This window comes from Cervus elaphus, chromosome X, assembly GCF_910594005.1.
Source record: "Cervus elaphus chromosome X, mCerEla1.1, whole genome shotgun sequence".
NCBI classification, from domain to species: domain Eukaryota; kingdom Metazoa; phylum Chordata; class Mammalia; order Artiodactyla; family Cervidae; genus Cervus; species Cervus elaphus.
The window spans coordinates 166,386,361-166,412,583 of record NC_057848.1 but is presented as its reverse complement, the minus strand read 5'-3'; the positions used below and the strand labels follow the sequence as shown (position 1 = coordinate 166,412,583).

The window sequence follows — 26,223 nt, the reverse complement described above, 5'->3', positions numbered from 1 at the left end:
TTCCTCATAGGGGACTGGAATGCAAAAGTAGGGAGTCAATCAGACTATAGTAAAAAGCTACAGTCATCAAGACAGTAGGGTACTTGCCCAAAGACAGAAATATAGATCAACAGGACAAAATAGAAAACCCAGAGACAAATCCACGCACCTATGGACACCTTATCTTTGACAAAGGAGGCAAGAATATACAATGGAGAAAAGACAATCTCTTTAAAAAGTGGTGCTTGGAAAACTAGTCAACTACCTGTAAAAGAATGAAACTAGAACACTTTATAAGACCATACACAATAGTAAACTCAAAATGGATTAAAGATCTAAATGTAAGACCAGAAACTATAAAACTCCAGGAGGAAAACATAGGCAGAACACTCTCTTACATAAATCACAGGAATATCCTCTATGACCCACCTCCCAATGTAATGGAAAAAAAGGAAAAAATAAACAAACGGGACCTAGTTAAACTTAAAAGCTTTTCCACAATGAAGGAAACTATAAGCAAGGTGAAAAGACAGCCTTCAGAATGGGAGAAAATAATAGCAAACATAACAACTGACAAAAAAATCAATCTCAAAAATATACAAGCAGCTCATGCAGCTCAATAACAGAAAAATAAATGACCCAATCAAAAAGTGGGCCAAAGAACTAAACAGACATTTCTCCAAAGAAGACATACAGATAGCTAACAAACACATGAAAAGATGCTCAACATCACTCACTATCAGAGAAATGCAAATGAAAACCACAATGAGGTCCTATCTCAAGCCAGTCAGAATGGCTACCATCTAAAAGTCTACAAACAATAAATGCTGAAGATGGTGTGGAGAAAAGGGAAGCTTCTTACACTGTTGGTGGGAATGCAAACTAGTCCAGCCACTATGGAGAACAGTGTGGTGATTCCTTAAAAAAAAAAAACAACTGGAAATAGAACTACCATACGACCCAGCAATCCCACTGCTGGGCAAACACACTGAGGAAACCAGAATTGAAATAGACACCCATACCCCAATATGCATTGCAGCACTGTTTACAATAGCTAGTACATGGAAGCAACCTATATGTCCACAGGCAGACGAATGGATAAGAAAGCTGTGGTACATATACACAATGGAATATTACTCAGATATTAAAAAGAACACATTTGAGTCAGTTCTAATGAGGTAGATGAAACTGGAGCCTGTTTTTTTTTTTTTTCATTTATTTTTATTAGTTGGAGGCTAATTACTTTACAACATTGTAGTGGGTTGAAACTGGAGCCTGTTATTCAGAGTGAAGTAAGTCAGAAAGAAAAACACCAATACGTTATATTAACGCATATATATGGAATTTAGAAAGATGGTAATGATGACCCTATACACAACAGCAAAAGAGACACAGATGTAAAGAACAGACTTTTGGAGTCTGTGGGAGAAGGTGAGGGTGGGATGATATGACAGAATAGCATTGAAACATGTATATTACCATATGTGAAATAGATGACCCATCCAAGTTTGATGCATGAAACAGGGCACTCAAAGTTGATGTACTAGGACAGCCCAGAGGGATGGGATCAGGAGGGAAGTGAGAGGAGGGGTTCAGGACAGGGAGACACATGTACACCTGTGGCTGACTCCTGTCAACGTATGGCAAAAACCACCACATTATTGTAACATAATCAACCTCCAACTAAAATAAATATTTTTTTTAAGTAGGAAGTTGAGATACCAGGAGTAACAGGCAAGTTTGGCCTTGGAGTACGGAGTGAAGCAGGGCAAAGGTTAACAGAGTTGTGCAAAGGAAATGCACTGGTCATAGCAAACGCCATCTTCCAATAACCCAAGAGAAGACTCTACACATGGACATCACAAGATGGTCAATACTGAAATCTAATTGATTATGTTCTTTGCAGCCAAAGATGGAGAAGCTCTATACAGTCAACAGAAACAAGACCGGGAGCTGACTTTGGCTCATATCATGAACTCCTTATTGCAAAATTCAGATTTTGATTTAAGAAAGTAGGGAAAATCCCTAGGCCACTCAGGTATGACCTAAGTCAAATCCCTTATGATTATACAGTAGAGTGACAAATAGATTCAAGGTATTAGATCTGATAAACAGAGTGCCTGAAGAACTAAGGACAGAGGTTCCTAACATTGTTTAGGAGGCCATGATCAAAACCATCCACCAAAGTGAAATGCAGAAAAGCAAAAGGCTTGTCTGAGGAGGCCTTACAAATAGCTGAGAAAAGAAGAGAAGCTAAAGGCAAAGAAGAAACGGAAAAAGATATACCCATGTGAATGCAGAATTCCCAAGAATAGCAAGGAGATATAAGAAAAACTTAAGTGAACAATGCAGAAAATAGCGGGAAACAATAGAATGGGAAAGACTAGAGATCTCATTAAGAAAATTAGAGACACCAGGGGAACATTTCATGCAAAGATGGGCATAGTAAAGGATAGAAATGGTATGGACCATTTCCGAAGCAGTAGATATTAAGAAGAGGTGGCAAGAATACACAAAAGAATTATACAAAAGAGATCTTAATGACCCAGATAACCACGATGGTGTTATCACTCACCTAGAGGCAGACATCCTGGAATGCAATGTCAAATGTGCTTTAGGAATCATCAACACGAACAAAGCTAGTGGAGGTGATGGAATTCCAACTGAGCTATTTCAAGGCCTAAAAGATGATGCTGTTAAAGTGCTGTACTCAATATGCCAGCAAATTTGGAAAACTCGGCAGTGGCCACAGAAGCAGAAAAGGTCAGTTTTCATTCCAATCCCAAAGAAAAGCACTGCCAAAGAATGTTCAAACTATTGCACGATTGCACTCATCTCACATGCTAGCAAAATAATGCTCAAAATTCTCCAAGTGACATTTCAACATACGTGAACCAAGACCTTCCAGATGTTCAAGCTGGATTTCGAAAAGGGAGAGGAACCAGAGATCAAATTGCCAGCATCCACTGGATTATAGAAAAAGCAAGAGAGTCCAGAAAAACGTCTTCTTATTTACTGACTATGCCAAAGCTTTTGACTGTGGATCACAACAAACTGTTGGAAAATTCCCAGAAGATGGGAATACCAGACCACCTTACCTGCCTCCTGAGAAATCTGTATGAAGGTCAAGAAGCAACAGTTAGAAGCAGACATGGAACAATGGACTGGTTCTAAATTCAGGAAGGTGTCTATCAAGGCTGTATGTTGTCACTGTGTTTACTTATGTGCAGAGTACATCATGCAAAATGTCAGGTTGGATGAAGCACAAGCTGGAATCAAGATTGCTGGGAGAACTATCAATAACCTCAGATATGCAGATGACACCACTCTTATGGCAGAAAGTGAAGCAGAAGGAAAGAGCCTCTTGATTAAAGTGAAAGAGGAGAGTTAAAAAGTTGGCATAAAAGCATTCAGAAAACGAAGATCATGGCAACTGGTCCCATCACTTCATGAAAAATAGGTGGGGAAACGATGGAAACAGTAACAGACTTTGTTTTCTTGGGCTCCATAATCACTGCAGATGGTTACTGCAGCCATGAAATTCAAAGATGCTTGCTCCTTGGAAGAAAAGCTCTGACCAACCTAGACAGCATATTAAAAAGCAGAATCATTACTTTGCCAACAAAGGTCCGTCTAGTCAAAGCTATGGTTTTTCCAGTAGTCATGTAGGGATGTGAGAGTTGAACTATAAAGAAAGCTTAGTGCTGAAGAATTGATACCTTTGAACTGTGGTCTTGGAGAAGACTCTTGAGAGTCCTTTGGACAGCAAGGAGATCCAACCAGTCCATTCTAAAGGAAATCAGTCCTGAAGATTCCCTGGAAGGACTGATGCTGAAGCTGAAGCTCCAATACTTTGGCCACCTGATACAAAGAACTGACTCATTGGAAAAGACCCTGATGCTGGGAAAGATTGAAGGTGGGAGGAGAAGGGAATGACAGAGGATGAGATGGTTGGATGGCATCATTGACTCGATGGACATGAGTTGAGCAAACTCTAGCAGTTATTAATGGACAGGGAAGCCTGCCATACTGTGGTCCATGGCATCACAAAGAGTTGCACACAACTGAGCAACTGAACTGAACTGATAAGGGGAAAGAATATGAAGAATAATAGATATCTATATCTATACCAGACCAGCTGAAATGTAAAGGATGCTGATGGTGACTGGTTCTGACCCTCAAAACTTCAATCAACTGAAGCTTGGAGTCTGCCACAGCCCAAGACCCTTAATGAACATGTCTGTAAATTTAAAGTGTTAGTCACTCACTCATGTCTGACTCTTTGCAACCTCCTGGACCACCAGGCTCCTCTGTGTATGGGATTCTCCAGGTAAGAATACTGGAATGCATTGCCATGCCCTCCTCTGGGGATCTTCCCCACCTAGGGATTGAACCCGGGTCTTCTGCTATGGGCAGATTGCTTACTGTCTGAGCTACCGCGGAAGCCTGAACATGCCTGTTCCCATAGATTAAAGCTTCCCCACCTTTGTGGTTTAGAGAGACACTGCTCTGGAAAGCTGCATGGTGTTCTCCATAGTTCTGCAAGTAATACACTTTTCCTTCCCATGAGCTTTGGCTGGGTTGTATCTTCTGGCTCAACACCCACCAAGATGTAAACTCACTTTTCTGGTAACATTTCTCCATCCAGAGTTCCAACCACCACTAGATACTAATTCTACAGTCAGTCGTCTTGCTTCCAATACATGGAAATTGCCTTACCTTTCTGTGAGCAAATCTACCTAACAGCCAGAAACAGTGTCCCTATTTTATCTTGTGAAGCCAGTATGTGTCAAGGAAACTCAGCTCTGCAGATCGATCCATTGTCCTCCAGTTCGATGCCTCGTTTTACAGAACACACTTGCAAGACTTTGAGATTTTATTTATACCTCATTTCTGAAGGCTTTTGATACCTACATTAAATACACAGATTACTCATCAGTGCCACTTCTACTTTGAGGTTAAAAATCCTCCAAGTTTTTTCTAACAAAACTATTCCATGCATTGCATTTAAATATTTGACCATACGTTTATTTTGTGTCTCATCAGAGTTTAGTTAATCACACCGTTTTCCCCTGAATAATGCAGTACTCACCCCATAGGCGGAGAAGGCAATGGCACCCCACTCCAGTACTCTTGCCTGGAAAATCCCATGGACGGAGGAGCCTGGTAAGCTGCAGTCCATGGCGTCGCTAAGAGTCAGCCGTGACTGAGTGACTTCACTTTCACTTTTCACTTTCATGCATTGGCGAAGGAAATGGCAACCCACTCCAGTGTTCTTGCCTGGAGAATCCCAGGAACAGCGGAGCCTGGTGGGTTGCCGTCTATGGGTCGCACAGAATCAGACATGACTGAAGCGACTTAGCGGCAGCAGCAGCAGCACCCCATAGGCGATCTTGCCAAAACTGGATTTGACAAGGTAGGGCACAGGTGGGCCTAGGAGAAAGTCCCGGAGCATGACTGCCATCTGGTGGAGCCGAGATTCTAGTTGAGGGCACTGGAAGGAAACATCCAGCCTGAGGACAACCCGCCCACTTGAGGATAGAAGCCTGAGGCAATGCCTGAAAACAAGCAAAGAAAATGGCCAAGATGCGCCTGCGCACTGGAGGCTTCTTGGCAGACATGCCCTCTGAGCAGCCAATCCCCGAGCAGTTGGGTGGGGCCTCCTTCTCTCTCCACACCCTCCCAGCGCCTATTGGCTGGACTGCCTCGGTCACAACGCTGATTGGTCGCTTGTGCCTGACAGGCTACAGGCCGGCTGCTCGCTCTTCACTTCGCCTCGACGCGGGAAGACTCCATGCCACTGAGCGCTGAACTAGCCTCGGGCCGGGGTTGGTAGCACCGCAGGACAGCTGGGAGACTGACCAGAACGCACCCTGCACAACCCTCACAAACCCTTACCCTGACGGCTTCAAATTCCAGGGTAAGAGGCCCCAAATCCCGTCAGCTTTGAAGAACGTGGGTCCTACCTGAAGGGAGCTCGCGTCTCATCAGCTTCAGGAACTACAAGTCCCTTCACCCCCGGAAACACCAAATCCCCTAGTGTTGTGACCCTCAAATACCTAGAGTAACCCCAGTTCCCCTCAGGCTGAGGCACCCTCAAAATAGCACCCGCAGAGAGACCAAATTTCCTTAACCTCGGAGACCCTGAATACCTCAGCCTGGGAGCTCTTACAACTTTCTCCTCAAGACTCCCACTGTCCTGCTTGTTAGAGTCCTAAAGCCCCTTAATAAGAAACCTCCGATTTCCTCAGCCTCAAAGATCCCAAGTTCTCTAACCCTGCACATTCTACATCAGCCGAAACATCCCCAGTCCCCTCTGTCTGAGGATCCCAGTTCCTTCAGCTCCTGTGTCGCAGTTCTCCTCAAGTGGAGCGACTTATCCCTTAAACGTAGAACCCATGTTATGACCAGATTTTTCCGAGTTCCCAGGCGGAGATCCTCAAAATCCTTCTTGGAGAAATATTCCCTCTCCTGCACTGGAACAGAGCCCTGATTTCAGCCTGACCCCAGTCCAGCAGTTAGTGGCTTCTAGGTCTTCTCAGGACTCCCTCTGTCACCCACAGACACATCCCACCCAGTGCCTTTCCTCAGAGGGGCTGAATTGTAGGGGAACCATAGAAACCAAATCTAGTTCACATTAGGCTGGCCTGTCATAGCTGGTCAGGATCCGTCCATCCCATCAACACCCTCACTCTGACTTTCCCCACCTTCCTGCCCTGGACACTCCACCCAAGGAAGACAGACCAGGCTCTGGACAGTGGTCTGGGCTATCTCAGCACTTTTTTCTTCCACGGGCACCTTGGCCTTGAGCACTTCAATGGCCATGAGGCCGAACAGGTCTCCAGAGGAGAGCACTGAGGGAGATGCCGGGAGAACAGAGCGGAAGCCCACAGTGAGAGGCGGAGGCGGCAAAGCTGGGCTCTAAGCCAGCTCTATAGGAAGGACATGGCGCCGGTCCCTGAAGGACCACAGACTGCTTGCCTGGGCAGCTGAGTGAACTTCCCTGTGACTGTACACAGGATGGGAATGCCTGGTCCTGTCTGAGACAGTGGGGTGGAGTGGGACAAAACAGGACACTAGCATCATCAACTGCTCTGTGTCCAGGGAGAGTTAGGAAAATGCTCAGAGTTTGTTCAGTTAAGCAGGACACAGGTGGGAAGAAAAGTCTTCACCCCTGTCTCACAGAGACCATCCAGTAGCTTCAGGCTACTCCCTGCACAAAAGGTGGAAGAGAAGTCAGCTCTAAGGTCTGACATATATTAGTAAGTCACTGATGGAATCTACAATTTCCCTTAGGCAAAAGATGCTTTCAAAGACATTTCCATATACTTCACCAAGGAAGAATGGGCAGAGATGGGAGAGTGGGAAAAAATTCAATATAAGAATGTGAAAAGGAACTACAAAATGCTGATTGCTATAGGTAACAGGAAGTGCTGGGTGCCTGTGAGCCTGGGAAACATGAAACAGGTCTTCACCCTTATTGTTTACTTGGCCCTCTCTTAGGTGGCTTCTTCTGCTCACAGTTACCTTTTGTGTGGAGACTAACCTGGAGGAAATTTTTATTGTTTTGTACCAAAGTGGGGTTGACCCTGGCAGTGCAGACATCACCTATTGCCTTATTCTACATTCTTCCAGCCCATCCTACTGATTTCCCTAACTTCGTGACACTTTCCATTTTTTCTGTGCTTTTTGCCTCCTTCTTAGAACATATATCTTGCTTCTTTTCAGGTTTCAGAGCCACAAGACCAGCTTTCATGCATCACTGCAAGCAGGTCATCAAACCCCAGGTAGATGACACTGAGGATTCTGATGAAGAAAGGACACCAAGGAAGCAAGGTGAGGGGCCAGAAGGATTTAGAGTTGTCTTCAAGAAACCAGCCTGGGCTTAGGTCTCAACTGCATCTCGGCCATTAGCAAAGAAAACATAATTTTCGTCATTCTGAAGTGGTTGTGGCTGAGTATTGACATAAGCCTGAATGAAGGTGAAGGTATAGGTTTTCCAGTGTAATTCTAGAAAGTTTTATGTTTAAAATTTATCATTCTTTGTAAAAAGAATTATTTTTGTTGAACATCTTTAATGAAAGGCAATTAAACATACCCTAGGCTATAAATTCACCAAAGAGATTTCTAATACTAATCTCATAATAATTCGGTTATTGGATTAAATCTCTTAGAAGAGGAAATTATTAACATATTATGTCAAGATACATTATTTATGTGTGTATAAAAAATAACACCACTTACCCTAAGGTGAAACTAATTCTTTGTTTTGATTCTCGGAAAGGGTTTGAGAGAACTATTTATTCTCCCTGATCTTTCCCACATTTCACTGACCAGAGACAGCATCAGGTAAATAAAAAATGAAGTACAATCATTATAAAGTAGAAGTGGGCAGCTCACTTCCTCTTCCACTGCTCAGAGACTTTAGAAGAATTAATCTGCCTAGAGTAGAGAAGACAATTTAGATAGTTCTAGGATTCTCCATCTATGGATTTCTGCTCTCCCAGATTTTAAAAAATTATTTATTTAGTTTTGGCTGCACTGGGTCTTTGTTGCTGTGCAAGGGCTTTCTCTGGTTGTGGTGACTGGCTTCTCGTTGCAGAGCACATTCAGGCTCAGTAGTTTGTGACACACAGGATTAGTTGCCCCGCAGAAAGTGGAATCTTCCCGGAGGAGCGATCAAACCTGTGTCCTCTGCATTGGCAGGCAGATTCTCATCCACTGTGCCACCAGGGAAGTCCATCTGTTCCCTTAAGTTATCAAAACTAGTGTAAGAAACATGAAAACCAAAGGTTTTGACATGAAGAGAGATCCTTCATAGGGAATAATATCTCACGGTTCACTGTGCCTCTACACATCTTTACCTTGTTAATTTATGAGTGTATGGTACACTATTGCTAACTATGTACACATTGCTCTAGAACAAATCTGTAGAACTTTTTCATCTTGCATGCCTGAAGCCCTACACCTATTGAGAAACAATTCTCCAATTCTTCCTCCTCACAGACCTTTGCAACCACGATTATATTTTCTGTTTCCATGGATTTGATTAATTTAGATACCTCGTAGAAGTGGAATCTTGCAATATTTGTCTTTTTTTGATGGGTTCACTTCACTTAGCATAATATCATCAAGGCCCATCCTTGATGTGGCATATGACAAAACTCTATTTTAAGGCTTCAAAACATTCCATTGTGTGCATGTGTATATGATATATATATAAGATATACATAATCTTTACCTGCTTATCCACCAATGAACATTTAGATTGCTTCCACATCTTGCCAACTGGGAATAATGCGGCAATGACCATAGATGTGCACATGACTTATTCAAGATCTTGCTTTCAATTTTTATGGAAATATACTCTGGAGTTGGATTGCTAGATCATATGGCAGTTCTAATTTTCTGAGGAAACTCCATACTGTTTCTATAACGTTTGAAAGATTTTGCATTTCCAACAATAGTGTATAAGGGTTCCAATTTCTCCATATCCTTACCAAACTTGCTATTGTCTTTTTAGTATATTGGCCATCACAGAAGGTATAAGATAATTTCCACTGTGGTTTTAATTTGTATTTCCCTATTGATTAGTAATCTTCAGCATATTTTAATATGTTTGTTGGCCATTTGCATATCTTCTTTGGAGGAATGTCTATTCAATTCCTTCTCCCACTGTGTTAGTCAGCTCAGGCTGCCATAACAAAACAGACTACATGGCTTAAACCACAGAAATTTGTTCTCTTACAATGCTGGAGCATGGAAGTTTGATATCAGGGTGCCATCATGGTCAATCAGGTTCTCTCCCTGGCTTATAGGTAGCCTTCATATTGGTGTATGCTTATTAACCCCTTATCAGATAAATATTTTACAAATATTTTCAACCATCCTGTAGGATGTCTTTTCACTCTGTTCCTTTGTTTTACTCTGTTCCTCTGTTAAACTCTGTGTCCTTTGCTGCACAGAGGTTTTAAGATTAAGGTAGTCTCATTTGTCTATTTTTACTTTGTTACTAATACTTGTGCATTTGGTATTATATCTAAGAAATCATTGCTGATTCAATGTTGTGAAGCTTTACCCTTTTTTTTTCTAAGAGTCTTATCAAGCCTTACATTTAGGTCTTTAATCCATTCTGAGTTGACTTTTCTTCATGATTTAAGATCTTCATTATTTTGCATATGGATATTTTGTTTCCCCAGCGCCATTCGTTACAGGGATTAAACTTTCCATGTTGTCTTGACACCCTTGATGAAGATCATGAGACCATGTATACAAGAGTTTATTTCTAGCTGTCTATTCTGTTCCATTGATTGGTATGTCTGTCTTTATGCCAGTGGGCTTCCTCAGTGGCTCAGCAGGTAAAGAGTCTGCCTTCAATGCAGGAGACATAGGAGATGTGGGTTCAATTAATGAGTTAAGAAGATCCCCTGGAGAAGGAAATGGCAACCCCCTCCAGTATACTTGCCTGAGAAATCCCCTGGACAGAGGAGCCTGGTGGGCTACAGTCTAAAACGTCGCAAAGAGTCAACATGACTGAGCGACTAAGCACGCACTTTATGCCAAAACTACACTTTTTGGTTACTGTACCTTTGTAATATGTTCTGAAATCAGAGGCCTCCAGCTTTGCTGTTCTTTCTAAGATTGTTTTGCCTATTTGGGGTCCTCTGAGATTCTGTATTAACTGTAACATGGATTTTTCCATATCTGAAAAAAATTCCATTGGGATCTTAATAGGAATTGCACTGAATCTTTAAATTGCTTTGGGTAGTATGAACAGCTTAATAATATTAAGTCTCCAAATCCACAAATGTGAGACACCTTTCTATTTACTTCTGTCAGATTCCTTTCAACAATACTTGGTAGTTTTCAATGTATAAGTCTTTCATCTCCTTATGTTTACTCCCAATTATTTCATTCTTTTTGACACTATTATAAATAAGATTATCAGGACTTCTCTGGTGGTCCAGTGTCTTAGACTCCACAGTCCAAGTGCAGAGAACTTGGGTTCAATCCCTGGTCAGGGAACTAGATCCTACATGCCACAACAAAGACCTGGCACAAATCAATAAATAAATATAATTTTTTAAAAAAATTTAAACTTAGCTCTTGACTATAGCTTTAAAAGATAAAACATAAATAGGGTTGTTTTCTTATTTTCCTTTTTGGAATGGTTGTTGTTCATTCATGGGAAGATATTTGAATATTGATTTTGTACCATGCAACTTTCTGTGCAGGTTTTGTGTGTAATTTTAAAATTTTTCTGCACATAAAATCATGTCCTCTGTGAACAGACATAATTTTACTTCTTTCTTTCCAAATGGAAGTCTTTTGTTTCCTTTTCTAATCTAATGCCCTGGCTAAGACTTCTAATATTATGTTGCATAGAAGTGTTGAGAATGCCTTTTTTTCTTGATCTTAGAAGTTTTCAGCTTTTCACTGATGACTATGATGTTAGAGATAGACTTTTCATATATGACCTTTATTATATTGCAATCACTTCCTTCTATTTCTACTTTGTTGAGTATTTTTGTCATGAAAGTCTAGTAAATTTATTAGATACTTTATGGACATCAGATGAAGCACAAATGAAGTTTCATATTTTTTTTAATTTTAATAAAATTATGTAATGCTCCCAGTGGAAGCATAGGAGTTGATGAAACAGAAATCACTTTCCATTTCTCCTTTGGTAATCCTTGTCCTTGTCACTCTCTGGCTCAGAATTCTGTGTCCTTAATTAGAATGCCCAGAGTTCGGAAACATTTACCAACCAAAACACTGATTCTCATAATTTTTCAGGTAAACCTTCTAGGATGGCCTTCAGAGGGAAGCACAGTAAACACCAGAAGGTAAATGTTTCCCAAATCCTGTTGACAAAAAAATCCCTCCTCATGGATCCAGTCCCAGGTGAGAATAGGAGAAAACACAGAGATCCCGGAGACTGCTGCCTTCCTGTCCTGAATCTTGGGCACAATGTCTGATATCATCACCATCTTTATAGTTAGTAAGACCAGCAACGATAGTAGGCTATTCTATCATTACATTATTTTCACAATATTTCAGACTTTAAGCATTTTATGTAAATAAACTTACTTAAACCTTAAAACAATCCTACAGTACCTATAAGTAGGTATATAGCTAATCACCATTATAGATCAAGAAACTGAGGTTAAAAAAAAATTTGACTATATGCATGGGATCACAGTATGGTGGTACAATCTAATCCAAAGCACCTTCTCTAATCCCAATACAAACTGGTTAGAACTTCCATAGTTTTATAAAGTCTCTTTATACATCTTTATATCATTTATCTGAGAGTTGTTTTCAACCTCAGTTCTTTTGTGCTGTGCTAGTGAGGGATATCTGAGGGATATCTAAGGGAAGCTTAAGGACATGTTGGGCAGTTTGTAGAGTGGATGGTCCAAGATGAAGGTGACATGATCCCTACCTCAGAGACTCCTACTCCAATAAGAGGAAGTAACTTGCAGCTCTGACAAGCCTCAGGTTTATGACTCAAAAACAACAAATAAGAAAATAACTGAAGGACTTCACATAGGTTACCTGCTTTTGAGTAGAAACTCATCATCTGGACATGATTTCAAATGCTCATTCTTGTAGGAGGAAGTAACAAGTCCTTCCTCTGAGCTCTGATTAGACAACTCTCCTGTTTGGAATCATTTGTTTAGCCTGCCCCTGTTTTGTAAGCTTTGAGAGCGTAGCCCATACCTGTTAATTCTCAGAAGTCCAGGCCCAGCTCAAAGCCCCTGAGGGCCCTCTGAATGTTTTGTGAATGAATGATTCCACATTTAAACATTCATCTAGGAATAAGAAAGTCAAGGAATACTGGAGATAGGATTTGTGAGCTAGACTTCAAATATAGAAGCAGTCGAGGGGATATATTGATGGCAGGGATGTATGTTCACATTCATACTGTATTAAATAGCTCACACAATGATTTGTTGAATGTTATTAAATTTCATGTCCACTATAACATTAAAAATTAGCATGTATACCAATTTATGAACCAGGAAACTGAGGAGAACCAGCTAGTTGTACAGCCTTCTTCAAGGAGAATTGATGAGGCCAGCTACTTTACTTCCAAACATTGTCTCTAGGACATGGCAACCTGCAACTTTCAGCTCATTTTCTTTACTGTTTGAATGTGTTTCTGCAGATCATCTTTTCTCTTCTCAATCTTACTGCTTTGTCACCTTATTTTCCAGATGTGTTTTGTCCCTTCTGTAATTTTCCATACTTCCTTGTCCATCAAAGGTCCACTAATTAATAGAAAACCTCACGGATTTCTCTATGAGCCCTTACCCTCTTCTTTCCCTGACTTCCAGCTATTCTCCCTGCGTTGCTTTCATTTTTATGCATAAAGTTGAAGGGAAAGAATCTTAAGATATGAATTCTAGTTTTGATTTACTACCCACTTAGGTCCTTTTTTACACGCCAGTGTTCAGAGCCCCCCCACCACCACCAGGTATTTCCAAGAATTGTCAAAGTATTAACTGAAGCCATGCATGTGAAAACACTTCATACAGTCCTAAAGAACTAAAGAAATGCATGTTATCTTTTACTCACATGTCAGAGAACAACCAGGGGACCATTAAATAAGGTATCTCGTTTGAAGAAATTGCCGGGAGCAGCAAAATTGCGAAAGAAAAGTGGCTCCAAACAGGCTCAGAAACCAGTGCCCCCTCCTAGAGAAGCAAGGACCCCTGGACAGCATCCCAGACACAAAGTCGGTAAGAGAAAATTTGGGGAGTTCCTCTAATTAGTTCCTCCAATCCCTGTAGAAAAGCTAATAAGTATGGCCTAGGTGTGGGGTGTGGACTTTGGGTAGGTGTGGGTTTAAGCTGGACTGATCTGAGACATGAAGTTAGCACTGGGACCTTGGGAAAATCTTATACATTTTCTGAGGTCCTGATCGCTCATCTGTAAAGTGAAGATACGGACACATAACTCATACAGTGTTTGGGAGCATTACATTAAATGCAAAAGTGCTGACACCTACAAGTAGTTCAACAAATCCAGCTGTGATGATAGGGACCATGCTTTGTTAGTATTTATACACAGACCTCTGCTCAATGCCTTATGTGTCATGCCCTTAACATATATTTTCTGAGTAGATGTGTCAGTGAACTATTTCCTAAGTAAGAAGTTTGGTAAGTTAAACCTACTAACAGGAAGTGCAGGAAGCTAGCACTGAACTGGGCATCTGTGGTCAGTGTGGAGCCTCAGTCTCCTGAACCTGTAGTTAAAGGGAGAAGAAACAAAGTATAGAGAAGGGACTTCCTGGTGGTTAAGTGGTTATGACTCCACACTTCCACTGCAGGAGGTGTGGGTTCCATTCCTGGACAGGGAACTAAGATCCCACATGCCATGCAGCATGGTCAATAAATAAATAATGTATCATTAAAACATAAAAATACAAAAGTAATAGTTTGAAAAATAAATGTGAAAAAGTTTTAACAAACTGTATAGATGGACAAGTAGGAGATCTCACACTTTCTGATAAAACAGGGACTAACTCTCCAGACCCCACCAGTCTTGCTTAGCTTCCGTTCTCCATCTTAGAACTCAAAAGAAAGGAGACTGAAGTGAAGAGGTACAATCTGCGAGAGAGAAAGGGCCATGTGTACCAAGAGGACAGCGAGCCCCAGGATGATGACTACCTCTGTGAGTGACCCCGCTGGCCCACTCATGGAGAAGGGGTTATGAGACCTTGGTACAATAACCTCACCTCACCATTTGGTCCCCCAGTCATCCCCTTCCTGTATGACTTGGGGTACAAGATTAAGGCCAAAGGCCGTGAATGCCCCAGTTCTTTCTGAAGGTCTTTACAACCAGCAACATCACTATACCTCCCTCATCCCTGTTGCTCTCACCTCCAGATTGTGAGGAATGTCAGAACTTCTTCATCGACAGCTGTGCTATCCATGGGCCCCCAACCTTCATAAAGGACTCTGCAGTAGAAAAGGGGCATGCCAACCGTGCAGCCCTCACTCTGCCCCCTGGGTTAAGAATCAGACGGTCGGGCATCCCTAAGGCTGGGCTTGGAGTGTGGAATGAGGCATCTGATCTGCCGCTGGGCCTGCATTTTGGCCCCTACGAGGGTCAGATCATAGAAAATGAAGAGGCCTCCCACAGTGGATACTCCTGGATGGTGAGAAATAGCCCTCTTTCCCTGTCCTCTGGCTCTAATCGCTTGTGTGTGGTGGGGGGTACTTATATCTACATGCAAGGATATGGATGGTAATGACGGTCAGCAGTGACACAGTCAGCCCTGTGTACTGTGTGCACTGGGCATGAACACAGGACTTCTATCCAAAGATCAGAGGAAGGTGGGAGACAGTGGTACAGGCACACAGGACTTCTATCTAAAGATCAGAGGAAGGTGGGAGACAGTGGTACAGGCATACAGAAGTGACTCCTCACTTGTGGAGCCCTTGCCTTCAATGTGCTAATAGACTCAGACTTGAAATGATGATTAAGGAGCTTACTGTGTGGCCCAACTGGCAGTTGAATCCATGCCGGCTGAAGAGCACCAATGACAGCAGAGGGAAAGTTCTTCTATTACTTCCTACCAAAAAATAAATAAATAAAATAAAAGAGAGAAGAAAGCTTGTATCTCTTTTCTGACACTCAGGTCAACAAAGGGAGAAACAGCTACGAGTATGTGGATGGGAAGGACAAGTCTTTGGCCAACTGGATGAGGTGAGTGCAGTGAGTCTGCAGTTTGTAGATGTCGCTCCTCCCTCAAGTCCACACCCTTTTCCTTCTCAGCCTGTCTCCCTCAATAGCTTTCACATCTTCTTTCCTCTTTTCCCCCCATATCACGCTCTTTCATTTCAAAAGACATTAGAAAGAAAGAAAGAAAAATGTAGCATGTGCTCTTAAAATATAAATCTATGCTCAACAAAACCGAGGTACTTGAAAACAACTTGAGGAGTCTAGATTCACCAGGGACACTTTAACTCACTTAACTGACACTTACCAAGCACTCTATGTCCCAGTTTAGACAGTGAACTTCATGACTGAAGCAGATCACACAACCCATGTCCTTTTGGAGAACATACTGAAGACAGACATTAACCAATTGATTTTAGGAATAGTAACCTTAATTTTTCTATTTTTGAATAATTGCACAGCACCAGGATAACCTAACATGGGAGACCTTGAGTCCATGTGGGCAACAACCTCCCCAGGCTCGGTTCCAGTGAGAAGTGGGCCCTGAGGCCTGAGAAGGAATGGGGGGCAGGATGGCTGTGAGCATGGCCATTCACTGAGGGCCTCTGCTTTCATCAGGGCAGGCAGAAAGTGAATAAACTATTACTGTTCTGTGTCTCAAGCTATGTCAGAGCACTCTCCATTTTTCCATGGGAGGGGGTGGGCAAGTGAATAGGACCCTGGATACAGGTGGGGAGATTGGAGAAAAGCCTCTGGAGAGAAGGCAGGCTGGGGTGAGTGCTGAGGGCTGCATGCTAACCTAGGAGTACCAAGTCCTGTGGAATGAAAGAGAACTTAATTTAGAGTTTAGAGGAACTGGAGGTCACCAGTCTTACGGACAGTCCAGGTGGAGACAAAAGCATTCCAGCCAGGGAGAGGACCGGAAACAGGATCTGGAAATAGGAATTCACACAGCCAGGTTGAAGGTGTGAACAGAAGGTCCCCATGAGGGGCGGTGGGAACCATGGTGGCCTCAGAGCCTGAAGGCAAGGAGTTGGGCATGGTCCGACAGTGGAGGGGTCTCATCACCTGTGGTTTCTTTCCCTTTCCTGGCCTTGACTCCAGGTATGTGAACTGTGCCCGGGATGACGAGGAGCAGAACCTGGTGGCCTTGCAGTATCATGGGCAGATCTTTTATCGAACCTGCCAGGTGGTCAGGCCGGGCTGTGAGCTGCTGGTCTGGTATGGGGACGAGTATGGCGAGGAACTCGGCATCATTCGGGACAGCAGGGGGAAGAGCAAGCTCTCGGGCAGGAGAGGTGAGCACCACCCCTCTTCCAGTGCCCCACCCCATCCTGGGGAGCTCCCCTGGTCCAATCCTGAAGCAGAGTCCAATCCAGTCTAAAGTCAGTCAAGTTGCAATTAAAATGCCTCAGAATTTGATTCATTTCATAAGACTGTTAGGAAAATATTTATTTTAAAAATATTAGTTCTAATTTTCAATATTTCATGCAAAAAATCTGTAACATCACCTTCTGCTGAAAGGCTTAGAAGCAAAAAGCAAGTTTTCTGGCACCTACCAGCTCTCTCCCCTTTATCAGTTTCTTCCTCATTTCCTCCATATTTCTAAGTGACATGCATACAGTGATTTGCACTCAGTTACTGTTTCAGTTTGTTGTCATGTGAGTTCATACTCTGACACAGGGCTCCATGCACTGAAACATACAGAACCACTGCCTTGGGGCAACATGGGCTTCATACCAGACAGGGGCTGGTGCTCTGAGGGAAACCAGTGCAGGAAAAGTGCCTTGGATCAGCATTAGCAGAGAGTGGGGTGTGATGGATGATGGTGGGGCAGGATCTCTGTAGAGATAACACCTGTGGATTCCAGGATTCCAGACAGGGGAGCAGCCAGTGCTGCAGCCTCAGGGCCGGGAAGAGAGGCCATGTCAGTGGTTGCAAGAGGAAGCACAGAGGGAGAGAAGGAGGCTGGATGGAACATGGAAGCCTCAGAGCTCATGTCCACATGCAGGCCCCAGGGGTCCTCCTGGGTGACACAGAACAACCATGCGGCTATCAGCTGCAAGCAGCATGTTCTCTGTGCTAAGATGATGCTTCGGTCATTTTTGGGAGGAGACAGCAACAGGGAGTCCCCTCAGAGGTCAGTTCATTGCCAGACATGAGGGGAGAGTGGGCTGGGTGAAGACGCATGGGAGTGAGGGTGGGAAGAGTCTGGCTGGAGATGTATTTTTAAGCAGGATTTCCTAGTGCATGTTAAGTGGACTAAGACTGAGTGAAATAAAAGAGGTATGAATACTGGTGAGGCTTGAGAAAGGACATGTCTATTATTTTATGATGTATAGAAAACTGAGAAAGGAGCAATTTGTGAACCAACTGGGGCAGCAGGAGCCAGAGACCTGTAGTCAGTGGGACCTGGGCCTCTTGGTCTCATCCAGTCTCAAACTCACTTCCTGCAGAGTAGTTTCTTTGAAAGGTTGCTCTTTGAACAAGGAGCCTCAAATTCAACTTTGCTCACACCTGCTCTAACCACCCCTGTGCTGCCTCCCATATGCAGAGAGCTCCAGGCCAGGTGCCCCAAACTCAATAGACCCTTTCCCCTCACAGGGAGCCATTCAGGAAGATTCCACCTAAGTCATCAAGAGTCTTATCTCTCAGTAGGGTAAAATACCTGAGACGACTGTGACATGACTTTCCATATACTTACACACAGGGAAAGGTCCCTGCAGATCCACCTCTATCAGGAGAGATGCTGCCTCTGATGCTACTGAAAGGTCCCTAGTCTGGGTGGTATGTAGAAAAGGCCCTTGATGCAAGCTTCCTGGATTTCTGTAGATGTAGAGAATAAGAATGGAATGGAAAAGTGGACTGGAAAGACACACTTGATGGGTGGCAAATCATGCATTGTCAACACTAAGATGATTACTGGGGCAGGCTTTACCATGGCAAACCAGCTACCTGACTAAAATCTTCCTCTTTCAGCAGAACCAAAGCCCAAGATCCACCCATGTGCCTCCTGCTCTCTGTCCTTCTCCAGTCAGAAATTCCTCAGCCAACATGTCCAACGCAGTCACCCCTCTAAGATCCTCCTGAGGCCATCTTCAAGAGACCACCTCCAACCAGAGGATCCCTGCCCAAGCAATCAAATTCAGCAGCAGCGATATTCTGAGCCACACAGCCCGAGTGACAAACCAGAGGGTCGAGAGGCCAAGGAAAGGCCCCATCCTTTGCTGAAAGGCCCCAAACTTTGCATAAAGCTGAAGAGGATTTCAGTGGCCTCTTCCTACTCACCCAAAGGACAAATGGGGAGTTCTGAGGTGCATGAGAGAATGGCAGAAGAGCCCAGCACAAGCCAGAAACTGAATCCAGAGGACACAGGCAAATTATTCATGGGAGCAGGGGTCTCAGGGATTATAAGAGTCAAGTACGGACAGCATGGGCAAGGCTCCAAGGATACGTCAAGTATAATCACACATGAGAGGACACACACAGGGGAGAACCCCTATGTTTGCAATGAGTGTGGGCAAAGCTTCAGTGTGAAGTCAAATCTAAGTAGACATTGGAGGACTCACACTGGAGAGAAGCCCTATGTGTGCGGGGAGTGTGGGAAAAGCTTCAGTCAGAAGACCCATCTCATCACACACCAGAGGACACACACAGGGGAGAAGCCCTATGTTTGTGGGGAGTGTGGGAAAAGCTTCAGTCAGAAGTCAAATGTTGGTCAACACCATAGGACACACACAGGGGAGAAGCCCTATGTTTGTGGGGAGTGTGGGAAAAGCTTCGGATGGAAATCAAGTCTCATCACACACCAGAGGACACACACAGGGGAGAAGCCCTATGTTTGTGGGGAGTGTGGGAAAAGGTTCAGTGTAAGATCAAATCTCACAAAACACCAAAGGACACACACGGGATAAGCCCTATGTTTGCATGGAGTGTGAGTGAGTCATGACCAATAAACCACATCCTAGCCACAGGAGGATTACTGCAGCCACCCCATGCTTCAGCTCTAAGGGGGCCTCAGAGCAGGTTTATGACCCATTACTGTCCCCAAAAGTATGAGGAGAAACTTCCCAGGTGGTCCAGTGGCTTCTACTCCAATGCATAGACCCACGTTCAATACCTGACTGGGGAACTACCTCCCACATGCGGCAACTAAGACACAGTGCAGCCATGTAAATAAATACATAAACAAATATTTTACAGAAACAGTGTGATGAGCACAGAATTAATTGATTAAATAGACCTTCCACTTTCATGACAGGAGAGGAGGTAGATAAACAGCAGATGGTTTCTTAAGTGTTCTGGACATATTCATGCCAATTGCCTTCATGGTTTTTTGTACTCCTCTTCTAACAAGTTTTGTCTCCAAACATATCTGAAGCCCAGACTACGTACTCATTCCCCCCTTATTACTGACAGCAGTGGGGTCCAGTGGTAGCTGAACCCCTGGGAAGGCATTATTCTGGAGCCAACTCAGTTAAGTCACCAGACAGTCATCTTCCAGGGTCCAGGGAGAGGAATCTAGGGTTTGAGACAGATTCATCAGGGAAGAGAAAACTCTGGCTTCCTGGGAAGTGTGGCCTCTCCTCCTTATAGATCTAGACTCTACTTTTTGGTCTCTCCTGGTTGACCTCTGTCTTCCTCTGACTTCTGTGGCCTCAAAAGTGAAGGCCAAGTGCACATGTATGTGTGCATGTGTGTGTGCTTCGCTCAGCCTGGGCCATTCTGGTCTCCCTTACTCTGCCTTTGCCACTTCATCAGGGTCATCACAGCATCTGGACTCAATCACAGGGGTCCAGTTCTCAGCCCTGCCCTCAGCAGCTGTGTGACATGGGCAAGATGCTCAACCTCTTCTGTGTCTCTATTCTCATCTGTGATACAGGGTGGGAGCACCAGCATTTTGGTCGGTTGCATAAGCACAGGCAGAATCTGGCAGAGGCTGGCTGAGAACGCAAGCCCCGCCATTGCTGTTATTTGTGTTTTTTTCTTTAATCTTTTTAAAATTTTAAATTGAAGGATAATTGCTTTACAGAATTGTTTTCTGCATGTCTTTCAGCCCCCACACCTTCCAGGTCTTTAGAGCTAGACGAGGAAGGGGCCGTTTAGGCACTTGGCTGCCCTGATGAGGACATGCGAGGCCAGGGTTGCTAAGGGAGTGCGACCTCCCTTCCCACCATTGCCGTTCCTACTGAGCTGGGCAGCCCCAGAACCCCTCCACACAGACAGGCAGTGCTAACAGTCATCCACCCTGTGGACAACAGAGCCTAGAGCCGCGTGTGCAGGAAACTCCTGTCCAGACCCCATCCCACCCCCCCACACGGAGGGTCCTTGAAGCCCACACAGTGGCTTCTCTAATGCACAGGTCTTGTACCTGTGCCCAGGTGCTTTGGTCAATGCTGTCGCAACCTTGAAATTCTTAACTATGGAATAGCTCATCCTTACACTTCCCTTTTATGAGTGAAGTCTGATGGACCTTGGTGCACTGTGAGCAGAGCAGATGCACACAGCACAGGCCCCAGGGGTGACTAGGCTGCATGTGGGGACAAGGTGGACACAAAGTCCGCCCACCCCCCAGGTGAGTGAAGGTGGTGACTGCACCAGGAAGCCATGCTTGCTTAGACCCAGAACTGAATTCCAACACAGAGTGGAGGCAATGGCGTTCTTAAGAGTTGACCACACCCTCCCCTCTGTGAATGACCTCTGCTCTGTCCTGATCCTTCCAGAATGGGTTCAGGAGGCTGAAGTCCCCCCAGTCACCAGAAGACACCAAGGGGTGAGTGGGCTATGGGGTGGTGGGGGAGGGAGGTGGTAACTCCAGGACTGGGGGCAATGGCCCTCAGTTCCCTCCCTGTGCCAGGCTTGTAAGGTGTCTCTACATGAATTGTGTCAGTAATAACCATCCACTATTATTTTCTCGTTTCTTTCATGCTTTCTTAAAGGAACACATTTGTCTGTAGCTTGGTTTCCCTACAGGAAGGGAAGCCATGTAAACTCCCCATCTTCCATGGCTTGTGGTTGGGGCCACATGAGTGAGAGAGAGTTAAGGGTGATGCAGGCAGAGGGGCTTCAACTGAAATACGGTGGGGACCCAGAAACTTGCAGGGGCTTCTCACCTGCATCTCCCACTAGAGCAGGGCCTAGAATCCCCTGGAAGCCTGAACAGGTCGAAGCTTCTGCCTCCCCTCCCCTCCCCTCCCCTCTCCTCCCCTCAAAAAGCTGGTTCCTGGCCCAACCCACAACACCCCCAAATCCCCCATCACCCACAGCCCTTCACAGGCCCTGCCTCACAGAAGTGGGACGGCCTGCACAGTGGTAGCGATGGTGTGTGACCCCAGAGCTTGGGGTCTCAGCTGACCGTGAGCAAGGGGGCTGGTGCTTTACACGCCTTCCCAGGCCAGGGAGATGCCAGCAGCCACAAGCCATGATCTGAAGCAGAGTTGGGGGGGGTGTTGATGTGAGCTGTCTGAGGTCCCATCCTGTCCCCATGACAGCAGCCAGGCCTCACCTGACACTGTGACTGCCCTGCATGGGCACGCAAGACAGCAGCAGTCACGGTGACAGGACAGCCAGCTGACTCCACTGCATGCTCCACTCTGACCACAGAGGCCCCGCAGCTGTACCTGCCCCACCTGGGCACTGCTCTGCTTGGCTGCCAGGGCTTGGGGACCCTGGGTGTGTAGGTGAGGGCAGAGCATCAGAGGTCAAGCCTGCTTTCAGCCTCCAGACCCACCCTGGTCGCCAGACCCATGAGCCCAACCAGTATCTGAAGCCAAGATGCCTTTGGGAGAATGACACCACAGACGCTGACCTCAGAGCTCAGACTCCTGGAAATTTACTAAACAGGTTTTTTTTTAGTCTTTTTTTTTTAAAGTAGGAGGTTGGCAGGAAGAGGGAGAGGAATGACTTCTTTGGTGCTGCAGTGGTTAAAAATCTGCCTGCCAATGCAGGAGACATGAGTTCAATCCCTGATCTGGGAAGAGCCCACATGCTGTGGAGCAACTAAGCCTGTGCCCAACTACTGCAGCCCAAGTGCCTAGAGCCCATGCTTCCCAACAAGAGAAGCCACCACAGTGAGAAGTTCAAGCACAGAAACTAGCAAGTAGCCCCCACTCCCTACAACCAGAGAAAAGCCCACATAGCAACAAAGACCCAGCACAGCCAAAAATAAATAACTTATTTTTAAAAAAGGAGAATGCTGCAGCATTCCCTGCTGGTCCAGCGGCTAAGACTCTGAGCTCCCAACACAGGGGGCCAGGTTCAACCTCTGGTCAGGGCACTAGATCCCACATGCCACAACTGAAGACCCTGTGTACCACAACTAAAACCCAGTGCAGCCGATTAAATAAATATTTAAAAGTAGGAGGCGGGGTGGTCCTAAGATGGTGGAGGAATAGGAAGAGGAGACCACTTTCTTCCCCACAAATTCATCAAAAGATCATTTGAATGCTGAGCAACTTCCACAAAACAACTTCTGAACGCTGACGGAGGACACCAGGCACCCAGAAAGGCAGCCCATTCTCTTCGAAAGGAAGTAGGATAAAATATAACAGACAAAAAGAGAGACAGAAGAGTTAGGGAAGGACACCCATCCTGGGGAGGGAGTCGTGAAGAAGGAGAAGTTTCCAATCACCAGGAAACCCTCTCACTAGCAGGTCTGTGGGAAATTTTGGAATCGCAGAGGGCAACATAACCAGGAGGGGGGAAAAATTCCACAGAATACGTGCCTTAACCACAACTCCCAGCTGAGAAATAGCCCAGACACTCACATCTGCCACAGCAAGCAGGAGAGGAATGGGTTGCATGTTTGGGGAAAGGACTGGGCCTGAATGCCCTGAGGACAATCTGAGGGAACTAAGGTGAGATAGAAACCCAAACTGTGGGATAGCCAGAGAGAGAGAGAACTTTCCTATGAAAGCTCTAACCTAAGGCACAGCCTGGCAGGCTTACAGAACAAAGGACTGAGCGAACAGCAAAGGAGAGCTAGCTAGCTGTGGACTGGCCCCTCACCCCGCTAGAGGCAGAGAGGCAGGCGGGCGACAGCCAGAGCTGGAAGGCGAGTGGCAATCTTGGCCCCAGAGACGGCATCCTCCACCAAACTGTGAGCAGGCTCCCAGTTGCTAACCACATCTTCCTGGGATCCTGGATGGTTGACATCTGCCAGGAGGGTGGCAGCCTGAGATCAGCCCCCCCCCAGAAGAGACACATGGCACACCTGAGACAGTGCTCTTCTGGCACACATGGGACATCAAGCGGCTGGGACCAGGGAGGTGATTAAGACACCCGGCCCACCTGGGGGCAGTGCGCTTGCCAAGCACCTGGTCGCCTGAGTTGCTTGGACCTGGGAAGGGCACAAAATGCAGGTCCAACCCAGTCTGTGCCTTTTTGGAGTACCCGAGAACCTGAACCTGAGCAGCTCAGATCAGGGAAGTGCACAAAATGCAGGGCCAGCTTTGGACAGTTCCCCTGCAGAGCAACCTGGAGCCTGAGCAGTGTAGACTGGGAAAGCACAGGCCATCATGAGCTGGGGCAAACCCCTTGTGGTCCATACACCACCAGCACTCCCCACACATGCCAGTGATACTTGTTTGCAGTGTTCCCACTCCCCACAACACAACTGAACAAGTGAGCCGAAATAAGTGACCACCTTCACTCCCTTGTGTCAGCGTGGAAATTAGACACTGAAGAGACTTGCAAACAGAGGAAGGTAAAATAAACAAAGAAGAGGGAACTGCTCTGGAAGTGACAGGTGCAGCAGATTAAAACCCTGTAGTTAGCATTGACTAAGCATTGGAAGGGGCCTATAGACCTTGAGAAGAAGTATAAGCTGGAACAGGGAACTATCTGAAACTGAACTGACCCCACACTGCCAGCAGCAGCTCCAGAAAAACTCCTAGATATATTTTTACAATTATCATTTTAAAATTATTTTATTTTTAAGCTCTTTATTACTCCTTTAATTTTCATTTTTAAAACCTACTATTACTTTGCAAAAAAAGACCCTATTTTTAAAGCAAATTTCACATGTACATTTTTTATAAGTTTTTGTTACTGATTTTGTTTTGTATTTTTAATATTGTATTTTTGAGAATCTAACCTCTACTCTAGATTTTTAATCTTTGCTTTTTGGTATTTGTTACCTTTATTTTGTACCTTTAAGAATCTAATCTTTAGTACCCATTTTTACTTAGGGCTGTGATTATTGGCTTGATTGCTTTCTCCCCTTTTGACTCTCCCTTTTCTCCCCCAGGTCACCTCTATCTCCTCCCTCCCCCTTCTCTTCTCTACTTAACTCTGTAAAGTGTGTTCTGGACTGTGGAGAACACTTAGGGAGCTGATTACTGGCTAGATTGTTCTCTCCCCTTTTGACTGACCCTCTTCTCCTGATCACCTCTGTCTCCCTCCTCCCTCTTCTCTTCTTCATATAACTCTGTGAACCTCTCTGGGCATCCCTCACTGTGGAGAATCTTTTCACCATTAAGCTAGGTGTTTTATCATCAGTGCTGTATGGATGGAGAAGTCTTGAGGCTACTGTAAGAATAAGACTGAAAGCCAGGGGCAGGAGGCTTAAATCCAAAACTTGAGAAAATCAGAAAACTCCTGACTCCAGGGAACATTAATCAACAAAAGCTCATCCAAAAGCTTCCATATCTACACTGAAACCAAGCTCCACCCAAGAGCCAATAAGTTCCAGGGAAAGACATACCATGCTAATTCTCCAGTAACGCAGGAACATAACCCTGAGCATTAATATACAGGCTGCCCAAAGTCACACTAAACCCATAGACACCTCAAAACTCACTACTGGACACTTCACTGCACTCCAGACAGAAGAGATCCAGCTCCACCCACCAGAACACCGATGTAAGCTTCCCTAACCAGGAAACCTTGACAAACCACTAGTCCAAGCCCACCCACAGGGGGAACCTCCACAATAAAGAGAACAAAAAACTTCCAGCATACAGAAAGGCCACCCCAAACACAGCAATCTAAACAAAATGAAAAGGCAGAGAAATATTCGACAGGTAAAGGAACGTGGTAAATGCCCACCAAACCAAACAAAAGAAGAGGAGATAGGGAGTCTACCTGAAAAAGAATTCAGAATAATGATAGGAAAGATGATCCAAAATCTTGAAAACAAAATGGAATTAAAGATAAAGAGACTGGAGGCAAGGATTGAGAAGATGCAAGAAATGTTTAACAAGGACGTAGAAGAAATTATAAAGTGTCAATCAGTAATGAATAATGCAATAACTGAGATCAAAAGCACTCTGGAGGGAACCAACAGTAGAGTAACTGAGGCAGAAAACAGGATAAGTGAGGTGCAAGATAGAATGGTGGAAATATATGAAGCAGACAGGAATAAAGAAAAAAGAATTAAAATATAATGAGATGGATGAAACTGGAGCCCCTTATACAGAGTGAAGTAAGCCAGAAAGATAAAGAACATTACAGCATACTAACACGTATATATGGAATTTAGAAAGATGGTAACGATAACCCTATATGCAAAACAGAAAAAGAGACACAGAAATACAGAACAGACTTTTGAACTCT

General features: G+C 44.6%; 1 protein-coding gene across 1 annotated transcript; it reads left to right on the top strand.

Annotated features, from left to right (window-relative positions):
- The first annotated feature begins 6,802 nt into the window (after nt 1-6,802).
- On the top strand, nt 6,803-20,498 carry LOC122690570 (histone-lysine N-methyltransferase PRDM9-like). The gene is made up of 11 exons (XM_043897485.1): nt 6,803-6,871; nt 7,276-7,399; nt 7,708-7,815; nt 11,776-11,825; nt 13,568-13,724; nt 14,557-14,658; nt 14,874-15,145; nt 15,629-15,696; nt 16,774-16,967; nt 18,652-19,128; nt 20,431-20,498. Exons 1-11 carry the CDS (start codon nt 6,803-6,805, stop codon nt 20,496-20,498), a joined length of 1,689 nt encoding a protein of 562 aa, XP_043753420.1.
- The last annotated feature ends 5,725 nt before the right edge of the window (nt 20,499-26,223 follow it).

What these genes read in the sequence shown, in the direction of transcription:
- LOC122690570 (XM_043897485.1), top strand. Translation starts at nt 6,803, where the DNA reads ATGAGGCCGAACAGGTCTCCAGAGGAGAGCACTGAGGGAGATGCCGGG. An exon ending in CAAAATGCTGATTGCTATAG is followed by an intron (nt 7,400 to 7,707) that starts GTAACAGGAAGT and finishes GCTTCTTTTCAG; the next exon opens with GTTTCAGAGCCACAAGACCA. An exon ending in CCAGGATGATGACTACCTCT is followed by an intron (nt 14,659 to 14,873) that starts GTGAGTGACCCC and finishes TCTCACCTCCAG; the next exon opens with ATTGTGAGGAATGTCAGAAC.